Source organism: Dermatophagoides farinae, chromosome 2 (genome assembly GCF_024713945.1).
Source record: "Dermatophagoides farinae isolate YC_2012a chromosome 2, ASM2471394v1, whole genome shotgun sequence".
Taxonomy (NCBI): Eukaryota; Metazoa; Arthropoda; class Arachnida; order Sarcoptiformes; family Pyroglyphidae; genus Dermatophagoides; species Dermatophagoides farinae.
This window is the reverse complement of record NC_134678.1, coordinates 15671-33218: the sequence shown is the minus strand read 5'-3', so window position 1 is coordinate 33218 and position 17548 is coordinate 15671. Positions and strand designations below refer to the sequence as shown.

The 17548-nt window shown below is 41.3% G+C and overlaps 6 protein-coding genes, 1 long non-coding RNA gene and 1 other non-coding gene across 13 annotated transcripts; 6 read left to right on the top strand and 2 right to left on the bottom strand.

The window, feature by feature from the left end:
- The first annotated feature begins 129 nt into the window (after positions 1 to 129).
- Positions 130 to 3034, top strand: LOC124499600 (uncharacterized). Its single transcript, XM_047063540.2, has 6 exons — positions 130 to 235; positions 290 to 486; positions 549 to 987; positions 1653 to 1702; positions 1934 to 2127; positions 2202 to 3034. The coding sequence occupies exons 1-6, from the start codon at positions 222 to 224 to the stop codon at positions 2853 to 2855; spliced, it is 1548 nt and encodes a 515-aa protein (XP_046919496.2). The 5' UTR covers positions 130 to 221; the 3' UTR covers positions 2856 to 3034.
- A 117-nt stretch (positions 3035 to 3151) lies between these two features.
- On the top strand, positions 3152 to 7794 carry Pax (paxillin). Of its 4 annotated transcripts, XM_047063529.2 has the most exons (9): positions 3152 to 3567; positions 3649 to 3982; positions 5128 to 5309; positions 5381 to 5714; positions 6131 to 6296; positions 6377 to 6629; positions 6689 to 7072; positions 7127 to 7357; positions 7419 to 7794. In XM_047063529.2, the coding sequence occupies exons 2-9, from the start codon at positions 3970 to 3972 to the stop codon at positions 7686 to 7688; spliced, it is 1833 nt and encodes a 610-aa protein (XP_046919485.2). In that variant the 5' UTR covers positions 3152 to 3567; positions 3649 to 3969; the 3' UTR covers positions 7689 to 7794. The 4 variants fall into 4 exon arrangements, with proteins under 4 accessions (XP_046919485.2, XP_075584502.1, XP_046919486.1 ...); XM_075728387.1 differs by having other exon boundaries at positions 3152 to 3982; positions 5381 to 5477; XM_047063530.2 differs by lacking the exons at positions 3152 to 3567; positions 3649 to 3982 and adding an exon at positions 4615 to 4986 and having other exon boundaries at positions 5381 to 5477.
- LOC124499638 (uncharacterized) lies at positions 7787 to 8395 on the bottom strand. Its single transcript, XR_006959555.2, has 3 exons — positions 8287 to 8395; positions 7988 to 8228; positions 7787 to 7909 (listed from the first exon to the last, which is right to left on the bottom strand). It is a non-coding gene; the product is annotated as an uncharacterized LOC124499638 (long non-coding RNA).
- A 176-nt stretch (positions 8396 to 8571) lies between these two features.
- Positions 8572 to 10814, top strand: Arpc1 (Actin-related protein 2/3 complex, subunit 1A). Of its 3 annotated transcripts, XM_075728389.1 has the most exons (8): positions 8589 to 8726; positions 8961 to 9074; positions 9140 to 9294; positions 9364 to 9772; positions 9828 to 10006; positions 10068 to 10174; positions 10236 to 10431; positions 10497 to 10814. In XM_075728389.1, the coding sequence occupies exons 2-8, from the start codon at positions 8999 to 9001 to the stop codon at positions 10533 to 10535; spliced, it is 1161 nt and encodes a 386-aa protein (XP_075584504.1). In that variant the 5' UTR covers positions 8589 to 8726; positions 8961 to 8998; the 3' UTR covers positions 10536 to 10814. The 3 variants fall into 3 exon arrangements, with proteins under 3 accessions (XP_075584506.1, XP_075584505.1, XP_075584504.1); XM_075728391.1 differs by having other exon boundaries at positions 8572 to 9074; positions 9364 to 9766; XM_075728390.1 differs by having other exon boundaries at positions 8572 to 9074; positions 9831 to 10006.
- A 62-nt stretch (positions 10815 to 10876) lies between these two features.
- On the top strand, positions 10877 to 14504 carry LOC124499636 (uncharacterized). Its single transcript, XM_075728384.1, has 5 exons — positions 10877 to 11027; positions 11094 to 11642; positions 11706 to 11939; positions 12005 to 12141; positions 12668 to 14504. The coding sequence occupies exons 1-5, from the start codon at positions 10877 to 10879 to the stop codon at positions 14423 to 14425; spliced, it is 2829 nt and encodes a 942-aa protein (XP_075584499.1). The 3' UTR covers positions 14426 to 14504.
- On the top strand, positions 12151 to 15292 carry CNPYb (FGF signaling regulator protein canopy b). The gene is made up of 3 exons (XM_047063565.2): positions 12151 to 12440; positions 14512 to 14750; positions 14818 to 15292. The coding sequence occupies exons 2-3, from the start codon at positions 14512 to 14514 to the stop codon at positions 15215 to 15217; spliced, it is 639 nt and encodes a 212-aa protein (XP_046919521.2). The 5' UTR covers positions 12151 to 12440; the 3' UTR covers positions 15218 to 15292.
- LOC124499478 (uncharacterized) lies at positions 15229 to 17154 on the bottom strand. The gene is given in 2 exon segments (XM_047063390.2): positions 15229 to 15520; positions 15523 to 17154. Coding segments are annotated over 2 exon segments (1839 nt in total). The 3' UTR covers positions 15229 to 15313.
- Positions 17155 to 17346: 192 nt separating this feature from the next.
- TRNAL-AAG (transfer RNA leucine (anticodon AAG)) lies at positions 17347 to 17541 on the top strand. The gene is made up of 2 exons: positions 17347 to 17384; positions 17498 to 17541. It is a non-coding gene; the product is annotated as a tRNA-Leu (tRNA).
- The last annotated feature ends 7 nt before the right edge of the window (positions 17542 to 17548 follow it).

The following is a 17548-nucleotide window of genomic DNA, read 5'->3' as shown; positions in this document are numbered from 1 at the left end:
CAATATAAATTAACCGAAGTACCACGGTATATTGATGAAGAGCACGTCGTTCATGAACGGCGGACGAGTCCACTCGTTCGTTGTGCTCATGTGCTCATGTGTTGTTTTCATTCCATTGTTTCATTTTCGCTCGAGTTCTCATTAATAGATGATCGCAATTGCTTAAATCGAATTCAATCAGATAATTTTTTCTTTCCGTTATCAATTTAGATTTGTTCATCATGCAAAACACAGGGTAAGTTTGTTTGTCGCATGGATTTTTATATTGATACTGATGATTACTGTTTAGTTATGGAGGTTATCCTGCAACCGCTGGATATTACTCGAATCCAGCCGGTCAACCACCGCCACCCCCACAAGGTACGGCAGCTAATGCAGTTCCTGCATATGGAACAGGTGCCAACAATCCATACGGCAGTTCATATCCACAACATGCACCCACTTCGGATCAATATTCTTCGTATACAACAACTCAGCCATCTTACGGTAATGATGATATGATGACCATTGACCATGTTGCTGACCGATATCATTTTGACACAAAATAGATACGAAAAACCAACAACAGGCATATATGGGGTATGCACAAGCTGCAAATGCTAATGTTGCACCACCCAATGCAGCATCGAATGCTGTTCCACAACCACCACCACCTGCATCTACTGGATATGGAGCCGCTACTGGATCGGAAGCTTATGGCGCCAACACTTATTACCAAAGTCAACCTGGTTCGAATCCAAATCCAGCACAACCACCAGCACCATATCAGGCTCAATATGGAAATGCACCACAAGGTCCGAACGCACCAAATGCACAAGCAGTAGGATGGCAACCAAGTGGCGGTCCCCCTCCTCCTCCTGGACCTCAATCCAATTATGGATCAGGACCAAATGGCTATAGTGGTGGATACGCTGGCAATGGCATGAATCGAGGAATTCCCCCTAGCGGACCAAATGGACCACCACCGCCTGGTCCAGGAAATTTCAGGTAAATTCTATTTCAAACATTATAACTGGACATGGGTTTTTGAAATTACCACTTACACTGCGAGAATATGAACGACAGTTGTTGTCTCTATGAAGATGAATCAATCACACTTGGGTTCATTGAAAAGGTTCATTTGTCAATCAAGAAAAAAGAGTGTTTGGCTGTTGATTGCCATATAGAAGAATATGTTTTGTTTGTTTACACAAAGGTATTTATCAAATTGACATGTATGTCGTCTGATTCTCTTTGTATTGTTGTTATAACTAACTTGCGTCTCTTTCACAGTCCGGGTATTAAGTGTATTTTGAGTATTGAATTGGGTCAATGTTTAACATCACGGTGATAACATCATCAATCAAGTGTAATCAAACACGCGGCACACTTCATTTCACTAAATAATTGTGGTGTATATATAACTGGGTTTTCAAAAACAAAACACACATGACCAGTGTTGATGTTATGTGTATTATGGTCAATCTAATTGTGTGTGTTTTATCTTCATAACTTTTTTTCTCTCTCTCTCTCTATTTATTTATTTATGACATCCATAACGGGATCTATCTATCTATCAATCAATACATCAATGACAATTGTTCAATCAAATGATTTTGATGACGTGGTGTGTATTGTGTGTGTGCTTGGTGTAATGACACATGAAAAAACAGAGGTGGACCAATGGGTGGTGGCCGTAATTCAGGCCCAGGTGGTTTCAAAGGTAAACAATGTTATGCAATTATGGTTTATCATGATCATTCGGTTTAATTTACAACTACCATCACTGTGAATGGGTTGATTGTTGACATTGTGTAGTTTTCACAATCATACAAACACACACACACACACACACACACAAGCAGAGAGTGAGAGAAACAAACAGAAAGATATGCATGATGAAACTAATTATGGTGATTAAATTGACTAATTCTTGTTCAATTTCCTGATCAAGCTGGACCTCCACCCCCTGGTCGAAATGGAGGACCACCGCCGCCTCCGCCATCGGCTGTCGGTAGTGGTGGTGGTGGTGGTTATATGGCCCAACCGACCGATGTCGAGAATGATACAATTTTCATTTCGGGAATGCCACTCGACGTGACCGAAGATCAATTGTCAAGTCATTTTGGGTCTATCGGTATCATCAAGGTAAGTGTCACTCATTGGATGTGGATAATAAATGTCTAATAATCATGTCTGTTTTTATTACCATAAATATATAGACAGATAGATCGCAGAAACACAAGATTTGGATTTATCGCGACAAAGTAACTGGAGAAGGAAAAGGCGAAGCTACCTTAACCTATGAAGATCCACATACAGCCAAATCGGCCATTCAATGGTTTCATGGCAAAGAATTGCCTGGAACCGGGAAAATATTGAACGTGGAATTTGCCCAGCGTAAATTGCCTGCAGGTGGTGATTACAAAGGTGGACGCGGCGGAAGAGGAGGGCCACCACGTGGTGGCGGCGGCGGTGGTGGTGGTGATAGAGGTGGTGGTCGTAATCGAGATAACGGTTTCGTTCGACAAGGCGATTGGCGCTGTCCTGGCTGTAACAACAACAACTTTTCATGGCGGGATCAATGTAATCGATGCAAAGCTCCAAGACCGGGCGATGTTCCTGTTCCATCGATGGATCGACGTGGTGGTGGTGGTGGTCCTCCAATGATGGGCGGCGGACCTGGTCGACGAGATGGACCGCCAATGGGTCCGCATGGAATGCGTGGTCCTCCTGGTGATCGTCCACCGATGCGTGGCGGAAATCGGCCGCCAATGAGAGGGCGTGGTGGTGGTGGTCCACCACGTGGTGGCCGTGGCGATTTTGGACCTATGCGTGGTCCACCGATGAGCGACCGACGACCAAAGCCATACTGAATTAATTAGCCCTTTCCCATTACTAATTGACAGCATGATGTTATTGATCATTTTTTAGCGCATTGTCTCATCATTGTAATCACAACCACACACATAGCGCGTATTTCGTTTGTCTAATGTTTAATCATCATCATCATAATCTACTTGAATAAAGAAATGTTTCTTTTTTCTCATCATGACACACATAGGTGTATGTGGGCGTCTTGAAATGAGGCCAGGTATAAATAAATCTGCTCATGCATTGTCGGGACGGGTTGTCTGAAGTTGTATTGAGCCAAATTTGGTCAAAGATATTGTGGTGCGTGCGTAGGATGGCGACGGTCAATGTAAATTCAATAATCTTGTCTTTCCGGTTTGTGGCGTCGGACAAGTTCAACTCTATCAATGTCGAGAGTGGATAGCAACATTCGGTTGGGTGAGAACAACATTCCCTTCAACATTCGACATCAAGGTTTCATGGACGGGTTAGCTCATTTACCGTCTTTACTGGTTATCGTTCGGTTTGAATGTCTAACAACATGCCTAACAACGCTAGATGGCTACACTGTTTGTTTTGACAAATTTTTATTATTGATAAAACTGTCCAAGTGGTCATTGTAATTGTCGTCATGTGGTGAATCGGTGAATCAATGATGATCAAACCAAATAGATGAGCAAATAAAAGGCATCATTGAGTGTGTTTGTTAACTTGTTGTTATTTTCACATATATATGTGTGTGTGTGTGTATGCTAATACTAATACTATGTAATTGCTCAAATACGTTGTACATTGATTTTGATTTTGGTTTCCTAGACTACAAAAATCGTATATGCAAACAATGAAAATTGCGAGCATCGTATGTTTGAACGAATTGACCATCCATCTTGGATATCCAATTGATTTGGACATTGATTATCTCATATCTCAGAATTTAATTTGTTCGTGTTAATGTTGTTGATTGTGTAAAAACACATCATCACCATCATCATATGTGACAACAACATACATCAACAGAGACCGTGAGCTATAATCGTAGTCATCATTTTGGGAGAGAAAATTTCGAGGCCGACAACACTCAAAACACATCAAAGTGACAAAAGTTTTTGCCTCACTAATAGAGTAGTATTCACGAATATGGATGATTTGGGTAAGTCAAGCTTGCGAATTCTCTGAACTGTATGAATGAATGAATGAATGATTGGCAAACATCTGCTCGGTTATTTGGACGTTTGCCCAAACGAATCGAGAGCAAATTGTCAATGTTTGCTCATTACTCATATAATGAATTTGAATTTATTATATGAATGTATCGGTCAAATTTGGCCATCAAATCTTTAGAACTCTGTTGATGTGATTGATTGAACTAATTGAATTGTTGATTATTGAGAATGCCTTGATGCTTCGCTCAGTCGTCATTGACAGCTATCCAATTTTGGCAATTAAATGTAGGCTTCACTTTGATTATTGCCACACATACAAACATGCATTCATCGATTTAGGATGACCGTTAGATCAGAACAAAAAGCAAGTGAAAATGATGATTATGGTATATGGTGGAAAATACCCGAAATTTCGATACCCGAATCGAATCGGAAAATGACGCCCTATGCCTGTTTGGTTTATGGGTGTTGTACACACATTCTACCACGAATCTAATACAATCGATGTTGTTGTTTGATGATTTGTTGATGGTTGCTAATTTGTAAAGACAGTTTGGCAGGGAAAAAGAGAGATGTGTGCGTGTGTGTTTGTGTTCAGAGAGGTTGGATTCTATAAATAGAATTAAAGTGAATGTGAAATTCACAGTTGTTGTTGTTGTTGGAGAAATATCATTCATTCGTAGTTCGTTATTGCCGCCATTTGGCCGATAGGAATGTGTGTGTGTGTGTGTGTATTTTGCACATCGGCTGGCAATAACCATCAGTGAATCCATCGAATACAACCTTATTTTTGGTGGGCAAAGAATTGCGTTTGACTTTGGTTGTGTGTGCATAAAGCATTAATCTCATCTCTGTCTCTGGACTTGCACATTGGTCCTGGAGTCGGCAGAGCAGTAGTGACCAAGTTTGTTTTTGTTGTTCATTTGCTTCCGTGTGATCATCATCAATTGATCAATAATGTATCGGAAAAAAGGCATGGAACGAATCCAAGGTCTGTCTGTCTGTCTGTCTGATGTGTGTTTGATGTGTGTTTGATGAGTGATGGATTGTTTATATTATCCGATGGAAACTTTTTTTCGTCAATTTACCAGACACACACTCACTGTTTGTTAATTAAACGTTCAATGTTTAGATTCGTTACTACAGGATTTGGAGCGAGCCACATCCACATTGAAGACGCATCCGATTGGCGGTAGTGGCGGTGGGACGTGGAAGCTGAGCAAACCGCATGATCCGACAATATCTTCACAACCAGCTTACAGTACAGCCAAAGTGGCCAAACACTACAGTCCCCAGTATTACGTTAACGACGAAGTATGTAGAATCCAACTATTTTACTTTGATTACTCTTACTAACTGTTGATCATTCACACACACACACACAGCCTCTGTACCAGAATGAACAAATGTTAGCCAGAGGATCAGCCGATCACGATTATGCACCGATAAATGGACGCAATGGTACATCACCCATCTATGAAGGTATCTATTCAACGACAACGACGACGACCACCAAGAACAACCATAATCAACCAAATTCGACCGATGGCGATGTTGATGTCATAACGGAAAAGATCAGCATGATTAACAATTTGCTTGATGATTTGGATGCAGCCCGTTTGAGCTATGAACTTAATGGTAGAAAAGCATCAGCCGAATCCGGTCGCCACGGCCACCACCACAATAGAAGCTTGGAACGGCAAGCCAATTCCAATGCAGGCATGTTTGCTTTGCTTTGCTTTTGAATTTTTGCCTTTTATGGACACATGTGTTATGTGCACTTGTGTGTGTGCGTGTGTGTGTAGTGATGCCTACTCTTGTTTTTGCAACCATATCCCCGAAATGGTCATCGCTATTTAGTGTAGGAAGTGTGGTTGTTGATTGCACAAAAATGAGCAAGCCATCCAGACAATGATTTTATTCATTCAGTTATACACACACACACATTACGTTCAACAACACAACTGCTTTTTTGCTTCGTACAAGACATTGCAAAAAACGATGATGATCACTTTTCAAGGTTCTGGTTGCCGCCGCGTCCTGGCGTCATTTCCTGTCCCCTTATATACTATTCATTATCGATTGTGACTTGTGGATTTTTACCATACTTTTTTTCCCATTCGTTTACAATACAGCCATAACGAACGGTGCTACCAGTCCTTATCTGACGAATGGCAACGCTTCTCGCCAACAAAGAGAACGTTCGACCGACAGTGATCAGGTGAATGATTTGATTAGAAATCTGGAGTACAATCTGCAAAACGCAACAACTTCCCCATCATCATCATCATCAGCATACAAGTAAGTTTGCCTCGTTCATGTTCTTGTTCTTGTTCTTCATTGATTGGGTGTGTATGTGTGTGTGTGTTTGTAATATGAAGCAAACCTAGCATTAATGGTGGTGTTGGAGGCACTACGACAGTCATGTATGACGACGGCGGTAATCGGCCACAACAAGCTCGAATTGAGCCCGTTTCCGAATACAATCGACAATTGGTGAATATCACACCACAGAAAGCTCAGATGAATGAGAATCCAGTGATTCAAGTTCCGTTACCATCTGGCGGTCACGGTCCTGTATCGCATGCAACCCGCGAACTTGACGATTTGATGGCCTCATTGTCCGACTTTAAGGTGAGTGTTTGTTTTTTGTGTCACCTTTGTGTCACTCACGATCGTTTTGATCGTTGCAGCTCAACCAGATCAAAACGACGGCCACCACCAACAAAGCCAACTACATGGCATTGGGAAAGATTCAGGTGCCCAACAAAGGATATGCGCCAATTCTAAGCGCTGATTTGGATTCAATGATTGGCAATCTAGAGATTGACCTCAACAAACAAGGTGTGTCCACTGCGACCAAAGGTGATTGTCAAGCTTGTGGTCGTGCTATCATCGGTCAAGTGGTTACCGCTTTGGGCACTACATGGCATCCAGAACATTTTGTTTGTGCCAAATGTCAACAACAACTCGGTGATAGCACCTTTTTCGAACGAGATGGTGTTGCCTATTGTGAACAGGATTATCACCGTTTGTTTTCGCCCAAGTGCCATTATTGCAATAAACCCATCTATGATGTGAGTTGCTTTATGCCATCCACTGTTCATTGATTGATTGATTCTTTCATTCAGAGATGTATCACTGCATTGGATAAAACCTGGCATCCGGAACACTTTTGTTGTTCGCATTGCGGCAAAAATTTCGGTGATGAAGGCTATCATGAAAAGGCCGGTAATGCTTACTGTCGAGAAGATTTTTTCAAACTATTCGCGCCGAAATGTTCGGGTTGTGCCAAACCGATCGAGGACAATTATGTAACCGCATTGGGAGGCCAATGGCACCAGGATTGTTTTGTATGCCGGGTATGTGTGTGTGTGTGTGCGTGTGCTAATTGATTCATGAATGTTGTGTTGTGTGTTGCAGGACTGCAAATCGCCATTTACCGAGGGCAAAAGTTATTTCGATTTTGAGGGACGACCTTACTGTGAACCACATTATCACGACAAACGAGGTAACCTGTGTGCATCATGTCGTCAGCCGATCACGGGCCGTTGTATAACAGCCATGTTCCAGAAGTATCACCCGGAACATTTTACCTGTTCGTTTTGCCTGAAACAATTAAACAAAGGAACCTTCAAAAAGCACAACGAAAAGCCTTATTGCCATTCGTGCTTTGATAAACTATTTGCCTGACATTGTTTGCCCCCTTCCTTTTCCAATTAGGATCACGATATAACAGAATGACTCATACACACACACATAAAGCCCTTTAACAATAAATAATAACCGAGTAAGTGAACAACACTATGAACGTTTAATGTGTACATTGGACAATAATAATTGGTCACTGGTTAAATGTTTCTGGCCAAATTGGCATCCAAATAGTCCCGTAATGTGCCATTCATTTGATCGATCTACGAGACATATGATGATGAATGGTGTGAGTAGTATTAGTGCACTATATATTGAATGATGATGATAATGATACCTACTCGTACGGTATACATTTCGGGTAGGTCATATGGATGCAATCGATCCATCAAATCTAGGATTTTCGGTGCCAACGTCGAACGAATCTTGGCCATCATCAGAATCTCTGCATCGATTTGTTCTGTTTGTTTGTTTTTGGTGGTTTTGATTTTGGTTGCAGCCACATTTTCCGCTTCATGATACATGGTCATCACCGAAGGGATCAGATTGATGAAAGAAGCCAATCGCTTTTCTAAAAGTTCACTTTGATGGGTAATCAATGAATGGATAGTTGATGATGGAATGAAATGTCGAAACTTACTGAGCGATTTTCCTGCCCATTTCCATGTTTGGAAAGGTCACATAGAGGATGGAAAATTCGGCTGCCATCTCTTTGATTGTGTGCTCTACGATTACGATTTCCATTTATACATCTGGGCTAATTAATTGTTATAATAATAATAATAATTCCTTTAAATGGGTTAATTGGATAATTGGATTCAAATCCCATGGCCATACGTTTTCTATGAATGGATATCATATGTTTTAGTGGGGGGTGGACCTCACCCTTCGTGGCGCGCATGCGTATGTGTAGTGTGTTTAGTGATGAATGAGTCTTGATCATCATCATCTTTGTCTTTACAGAAAAAAAAAGATTAGTTCCCAACACCGGTAATCCATCTGGTGGGCGTAGTTCAGTTTGTTCGTGATTCATTGACTTTTGGTTGTCGAAAAGAATCTTTGTTGTTGTCGGCGTTGGTGGTGAGTTATTAGTGTTGATCGGGCGTAATGTGAACATCTTTTGAGCTTAAATTGGCCATTACATTGATGTGTCACAGCAGTAACAGTTACTGCATGCAATCATTGTTTGGTGGTTTCGCCATCTCATATATCTCGCTTTTCCTGTCAATCCCATTTGTTTACGTCACTAACTACTGTTGTTGCTGCTGTTGTGTGTGTGTTTATTTGGATTGTTAATCAAGTCATACGATTTAGTGAAGAATCCTGGATCGATCGTCGTATCGTATTAATAGATGATGAGTAACAGTGAAATTCACACGTTCGGCGTCCAGCCAATCACTTCTCACGCGTTCAATTCAAACAAAGACAGTAAGTGACTTTAATAATGAATTTTTTTTAATATTTAATAAGCTAACGGTTTTTTGTAATTACAGAATTGGCCGTATCGCCAAACAATAATGAAGTGCACATTTATCACAAAGAAGGTGGTGGCAAATGGAATCTGAATAGTTCTTTGGGCCAACATGATCTTCGAGTGACCAGTATTGATTGGGCCAAACGAACAAATCGAATCGTGACCTGTTCGGCCGTAAGTATTCTGTGTGTGTGTGTGTGTGTATGACTGTTTGTGAGATTGTCTGACCACAATTGTCCCAAGGACCGGAACGGCTACGTTTGGACGCTGGTGGATGGCGTATGGAAGCCGACGTTGGTTTTACTTCGTATAAATCGGGCTGCGACTTGTGTTCGGTGGTCACCCAAGGAGGACAAGTTAGCTGTTGGTTGTGGTGCGAAACTGATATCGGTCTGTTACTTTGAAGAACAAAATGACTGGTGGGTGAGCAAACACATAAAAAAATCGATAAAATCAACGGTAACAAGTATTGATTGGCATCCAAACAATGCCCTGTTGGCATGTGGTTCTACCGATTTCCGGACGCGAGTATTCACAGCTTATGTCCGTGACGTGGATAATTCAATCAATGCTGATGAAGTGAAAGCCACGTGGAATGGAAAAACAGATATCGGCACAATGTTGGCCGAATTTCACTCGTCACAAGGCGGAGGTTTGTTGTTGTTGTTGATTATTGACTGTTGTTCATCAATCATTGTTGGTTCTAGGAGGCTGGGTTCATTGTGTGGCTTTTTCGCCCGACGGTACTCGATTGGCTTGGGTGTCTCATGATTCAAGTGTTTCGGTGGTCGATTCTCGTAAAAGCATGCATCCGATCAACGTGCGAACCACATTTTTGCCATTCCTATCGTGCGTTTGGTGTTCGGACAATCTGCTCGTCACAGCGGTAAGTTTCAATTTCATTACGTTTGGTGAATATGGAATGCTAATGCAATGATTAAAACCAGGGTCATGATTGCTGTCCCATGCTCTACTGCTACGATGATTATAGCGGCGAAATTCGATTTCTGGCCAAAATTGATAAATCGACAAAGAGAGAAGCCGACGGTTTCAGGTGAGTGTTGCTTTTCATTGAATTTCAATTTATTTATTAATCAATGAATGAATGAATGCAGTGCAATGAGAAAATTTCGTGATATGGACAAGCGTGCATTGGTCGAGAATACCGTGTCAAACACGATGCTCGATACGGTCCACCAGAACACCATACTCGAGGTTCGTCTCTATTCGGATTTCGATTCGAAACTAAGGAAAACCGAGCAAATATCGACCATCGGCGTTGACGGCAAAATGGTCATTTGGGATCTCAAGGTAAGATTGGATCAAGCAAACACCACAAACACACATTGGATATTAATGTTGTATATTTCTTTTAGTCGATTGAATCTTCGTTGGCCAACATGAAAATCAAATGAGTGTTCCATGAGATGTTGTGTTTCAATTTCTCTCATCATTGCATCAATATATTATCTCCTTGATCATTGAATTAGTTGTATGTACACAAACACACACAGAGATTAGATGATTTTTTTCACCCATCTCAAATGTGCCTTGCTATATCCCCACAGACATGTGTATTCTTTGCAGCCAAACAAAAAAAAATTCCATCACACTTACAATGTATAAATACAATTTTTGCTTTGTCAATTTGCAGTAGATGGCGTTTGAATTAAAGTAAAGTATATTCATTACAGTGAGAAGAGTGGTTTGTTGACAAAAATTGTCCATCAGATTCGATTTTGTGTGTGAGCTGCGAATGATTATTTTTGTCGCTTTTGGTGAATTGATGAATCAATCCAGCGAAATGCACGATTCGTTAATGTTCAGCCATCTGGATGAGAATCTATTTCAAGGCATACTGGTCGTCAGTTCTACGTCCAAATTGTCATCATCCGATTGGATCAAAAGTAAATGTCAATATTTTATTATTGAATTTGGTGATGAATGAAAATGGTGATTTCAATTTTCTTCAGGAATCATTGAAAATTCGATAGACAAATCAAATCTCGAATTTCGACCGGTTCTCGAGAATGGCGAGAAAACGTTGCGTTTCGATAGCAATAATCTGGACCTGGGAGCCAAAAAGATTGCACCGATTCAGTGTCACTGTGCCATGCTGGATAACAAGTATTATACCACTCAAATCTATCTAGTCGAACTGAATGAGCCGCTCGAATTGCCGGATCGATTTTATGATTACATTCACGGCATCATAATCTATATGGACAACAATGATGAACATTGTCTCAACAATCTGGACAAATGGACCGAGTACATTGATCTGATGGAGAACTGTGCAATCAGGATTCTTTCCTGTGAGAATGCCAGCGAACAAGGTGTTGTTCGACGGATAGACATTCAAAACTATTGCATCGATAAAGGATTCGAGCTAGTCGAGCTGGCACCCGACGACCACCATATTGCTGAACAAAGTGATGCGGATGAATTGCGTGAACAGGATAGCTTTGAACGATTATACAAGGTCATCCAGGCATATGTTTGGCCCAATCTCAACTACAAAGGTCTGTAAATATAAGTGTCATATATAAATTGTTTGTGATTGTAATGTTTGTTTTGTTGCTTAGAGAAACATTCCTCATCATACAACATCATATCATCTGGATCAAGCGATACGCTCATCACACAGATCAATAGGCTGCATTGCGGTGGTGATGAAACATTGAAATGCTCGACGAATAGTGGTCTTGCATCAAGCTCTACATGTCATCAGCCTGGTGACGACGAGCAGCCAAACATTACTACCGAACAAGAAGCTGACAGGTTCGAGAGCATGTTGTCCAAATTTACGCAAATGAAAGGTTAGTTGTTGTTGTTGTTGGTGGTGGTGGTGGTTGTCTCAGACATTGTCACTATCTACGAACAGAGAAAGCATCGAAAATGGAGGATGAAGCAGAACGTAAACGTTATGCGGAACAAGTGGCCATTGCATTCTGGAATTCTATCGCCGATGACCAAGATGAAGTCCTCTTTTCAAGCGACGAAGATCCGAATCATGTTTATGTTTGATTTGATTTTGTTGTGGTTGTTGTTTCCTTGTTGTAAATAGAATCCCATTTGAGTTTGTCTTGTTATTATATTATATTATTACTAATAAAGAATAAAGTTTTCTTTCTTTTCCAAAGTTGTGTGTTTGTGTTTGTTTTCTCTCAATTTGAATCAGAAATTTCACGGAAATATTGGCTTGGTAAATTTTCCATGCAATCTTTGTGATTGTTACAATTTTGTGTGTGCGTGTGTACACTTTTTGATACATTGAATTTCGAATTTTTTTTTCGACAGTAGCCAAGTTCGATCTCGAGGTAAGTAGCAATTTGAAAATAAAATAGCAGTGTTATAAAATATGTTCTTGTCATCTGTGTTCTGTCCCATTGTTACAATGAATGTTATTGTGGTTGTTGTTGTATTATTGTGGTTATTATTATTGTGTAACCATCATCATCATCATAATGCATCGGACATAGTGCCTGTGGGTGAAGCGGTGGCCAATCTTCGAGAATCATTGAGATTTGTACTGGATGTCAATCAAACAATGTTCTATTCTGAACGTCTGGAAAATCTCTACGAATGGACCGATTTGAGTCGATTTGAGCAATCGGTGTATGGAAAACTGCCGTACGGTATTTTCGACATGTTTGGCTGGTCAAGTAAAGACAAATTGAATGCTTTCGGCGTGAATGACAAAACAAACCGCCGTGTTCCATACGATCGTCGTGCCTCAGACGAAAGACCGTGGAAATGTCGCCATTGGCACTATGATCCAAGAGTGATGCCCAAAGTGAGCGTCATCATTCCGTTCCATGAAGAAGATATGATCGTTCTTACTCGAACCATCTTTTCGGTGCTGTTGAACAGTCCACGGTCAATATTGAAAGAGGTGATTGTCATGGCCGATGGCTGCTGCAATCAATACACGAATGGTACGCTTTCTTATCTGAATTCAGAAATCTATTCCAACCGCCACCAACAACACTTGCTCAACAATATTGAGATATTTCGCATGTTTTCGGTGGAATTATTCCTGGAATATTTGCCACTATTGTTTGGCGAGAACGTACAACACGGCAAGGTTCGAGTGTTCAAGACGCAAGAACGATTTGGTTGGTCTCGTTCCATCCATAACGTATTGAGCCAGGTGACTGGTGATGTATTGGTTGTCCTCACTTCTCATGTGGAAGTGTCGGCCAATTGGCTCATACCATTATTGGCGCCAATCGTCCAAAACGAACGTACAGTTGCCGTACCGGTTTTAGGTCAAATCGATCGTCATAATTTCTACTTTTCTGTTGAATCTCCATCCGCAGTGTATTGGGATGGGGCACTCAAGACCCGAAAAGTTCGCTTGGATCAAGTTGCCGATTATCACTTTGTCAATCGATGGAAGAAAAATGAAACGATTCGAACATTTCCAAGAAAAGTTGATCTTCTGAGCCAGGTTCAATTTGCGATAGCTCGATCATATGCCGAGCAGATTGGCCTATTTGATTCCGATCATGTGGTCAATCCGAATGCCGGTCACGTAATCTGGGATTATACGTACAAAATCCGAAAATGTGGTGGTGGTGGTGGTCGTATCCTGGTCATACCGTGTTCGCTCATCTACGAACTGCCCAAGCTGATGGTCCATTCGATGGGACAAGTTGTCGATCGGACGCATCGAGCATTCAATTATCAATACGAACCTGACTGTCTTCGTAGACAATTTGCCATCGAATTTCTGGATCCAAACGTGCTGTTGCATGCATTCTACGTTCACTATCCAATACTCGATTGTCCACCATCATCTACTGCAGCAGCAGAAGCAGCAACATGTTCCCATCGACCAGAAAAAGCTCGAGAACATGTCACCGTGGACAATGATTCGATTGAATTGCAAACTTTTCGATCTGGATGGCCACCACCACGTAATGTTGAGTTTGGTCAATTGGTCAACGTGGCGTACGCTGTGTGTATGGCTCCCGAAAAATTGAAGAATCAAGTTGTCATGATTGGTTCCTATTGTAGTGCTGCCAGTAGTAGTAGTAGTAATCCTCGTGGTCGATTGTTGCGTTTGAATCAAGAAAATCAACTGTTTTACGGTGTTGAATGTCTCATACCGAATTTGGTTTCGAATCAAATCCAATTGAGTGATGATTGCCGACAAGATTTGTCTAAATCCTGGCACTACGACAACAACAATCAACAGTTGATTGTGTCCACGTATTGTCTGGATTATTGGCCCGAAAAAGGCTTTTTATTCACTAAATGTTCTGATAATTCTAGTCAACGTTGGCATTGGTTGCATTAAATTGATCCAATTAATATTATCGATCAATAGACCCCCAGTACATGTTAATTTTCGTATGTTTGTTTGTTTGTTTGTTTATTTGACAGATGTTGTGCTGCACATCTCTTTTGATGTTGCTGTTTTTTGTACCAGCATTATTGATAAGCGCATCATCAGTGGAAGAGGAACATTATGGCGTTCGATATGCAACAGCTTGTGAAGTGTGCAAGATTCTCGCATTAGAGTTGGAGAATCGATTTCATGATACGGCCAAGTCACACGATGTGATTGAGACTGGATACACGTTCGACAGTGACCAACGTGCCAAAAAACAATACAAAGCCTCGTAAGTGTCTTTTTGTTTGTTGTGTTATTAGGGTGAAAATAATATATTTGATTTATACGAACAACAGCGAACTTCGATTGATTGAATCCATGGACGGAATATGTGACGTGATGTTGGAATACAACATTCACAAGGAACGAAAGGACAGCAATCGATTCGCAAAAGGAATGAGTACGACGTTCCAGACACTTCATGGTCTGGTGGACAAGGGTGTCAAAGTGGATCTGGGCATTCCATACGATCTTTGGGACAAACCATCGGCCGAAATAACGAATCTGAAAACGCAATGTGAAGACATGATGGAAAAACACGAAGCCGACATTGAACAGTGGTACTATCATCATCAACAACAACAGTCGTTGATTCAATATCTGTGCCAGGATCGAGTGTTGCCAAACGACAATCATCATAGTGATACAGCCGCTTGTCTGACCGAAACAACACTGCCATCGAAAGAGGAACTGTAGTAGTAGCTGAGTGGATTATATTATGCATTTTATTGTCATTGCTGTTGATATTTGATAAAGATAAGCAGAAATGAATCGCTCTGTCAAATGTTTAGTTTAAAGAATCGAGGCAATTTGCCCGTACGTTTCTGCCACAAGAAATCGTAGCCAACTTTGATGATCAACAACATAATGGATACGGCCAACACAATGTTGATGAGGTCCAATGCATCGACCACCGTATCGGCAATTGGACACAAATGTAGACTGTTGATTTGCAGGATTTCCTTGTTGAAGAATCGACTTTGACGAGCCTGTTGGATCATCGGACCGCCGACATAAAACGATTGATTGTGCAGCAGCAATTCGTCACGAAGATGGCCACAACGAACTTGTTTAATGTCCAGTATGATGCGGTAATTATTGTGTAGCCATTTCTGAAACTTGACCGTGTTGCAATCACAGACGTACGGATTGTTGCCGATTCGAAATTTATCAATCTTGTTGCTGGACAGCACCTTGTTGACGATATGATACGGAATCTCGGTGAGCAGGTTGCCCGATATGTCCAGAAACACAATCGAACGTATCGATTCAAGTCCGTCCAATGATTCGAGCAGATTGTTGCTCAAAATGATCTTGTTGATGTTTGCCCATTTCGACAGCTCACCGTGATGGTATTTGCTAAGCGGATTCAGGTTACGGATCTGATTTGCCGATAGATCCAGTATTTTTGTGTTTTTTGGCAGACGACTAGGCAACGATACAAGATTGCGGTTCGTGCAGTTGATCGACACATACCGATAACCGACTTTGGCGTATTTGTCTTTGAGGTAGCAATTGCATGTTTGACATATGCTCGATTCTTTTACCGATTTCCACACTGAAAAGGGAAACATTTTGGCTTCGATGGGCTGATTGCATTCCGGTTCGTTTGTCTGGAATAGATCGACGTGATTGTTGACGTTGTTCATCAATTGATTCGAGGTGGATTCAAAGAAATATGACCGACCATTCTTTTCGACAATTTCGGCAATCATATCAATGAGCCAATCTATCCGGTGGTCACAATTCCAGGGATTGTTGCCAATGTTCACATCCACTGTTTGTGCGTGCAAGTTGTTGCGGGACAGTGTGGACAGATTGTTTTGTGACAGATTGATTGTTCGTAGTGCTGTGAAATGGCTCAGATCCACCCGTTCCAATTGATTGTTGCTCAGGTCGATTGTCTCGATTGATGATGATGATGATGATTGGTCGATGATTGCGTCGTTCGAGTCAAATTTGGTCAATTGATTTGCTGTCAGATTTAGCGTGTGTAGAGATTTGAAGTGGTTAGGCAGATTGTCCGGTATTTTGTCCAGTCCAGATTCACTGATGGTCAAAGATTTCAGTAGCCAGTAGTAGTGGCCACTTTGGACCAGTTGGCCGAGGAAATTGTTGACAATATTCTGGTCACAGCGTATGAAATCCGTTCGTAGCGGGACGAGCAGCAGACTACTACTGACGATATCGTTTTGTTGCGGCATACATCTTCTACTAGCATCTTTAGCCACCACCAATTCCAACAGCTTTCGAGGCAAAGTTTTATGAAATTGACTCAACGTGATGGAGTCATCAACCGATTGGAGATTGTAGCAACGAAGCCAGACCAAAGAAGAATTGTCTATGAATTCATGGTTGTTGTTGTTGTTTTCGTTGATCAGTAGTGATGGTTGGTTGGTGCAGGTGACATTGATGAAACAGTTGCATTCATGTTTGTTGTTTAGTGGATTGACAAACAACGTGTTCCAACAATGCCAATCGGATGATGCTTCGGGGTCATTGTCATTGAACGAATGTTCGGTAATGTTGAATGTTGTGGACGATGATGGATGAATGGTGAATGATAATAACGCAATCACAGTCAGGACAACGATCATGGTATATGGCATATGTGTGTGTTTAATGCAAAGCATTTTACAGTCTGTTGTTGTTGTTGTTGTCGACTATATAATTCATTCATTCATTCGTTCATTGAGATCAATTTGTGCATGCAGTACTCTTGATAAAGCGTCTATTTGGAATGGATTTTTTTTTGTTTACAAAATTTATCGAGGTTCGTCATGCATTGGTTTATCCCGGTTGGTATCCGTATTTCCTATTATTCAGGTAGAGTGGCCGAGCGGTCTAAGGCGCTGGTTTAAGGAAAACAGTTTACAAACAGTTAAAAACGGTTTAGAAACGGTTAAAAACGGTTTACACACACGGTACGCGCGAGTACGCGTACCCTTCATACCTTCTCAGCTGTGTTGATTAAAGCACCAGTCTCTCCGGGGGCGTGGGTTCGAATCCCACCTCTGCCACCATTTT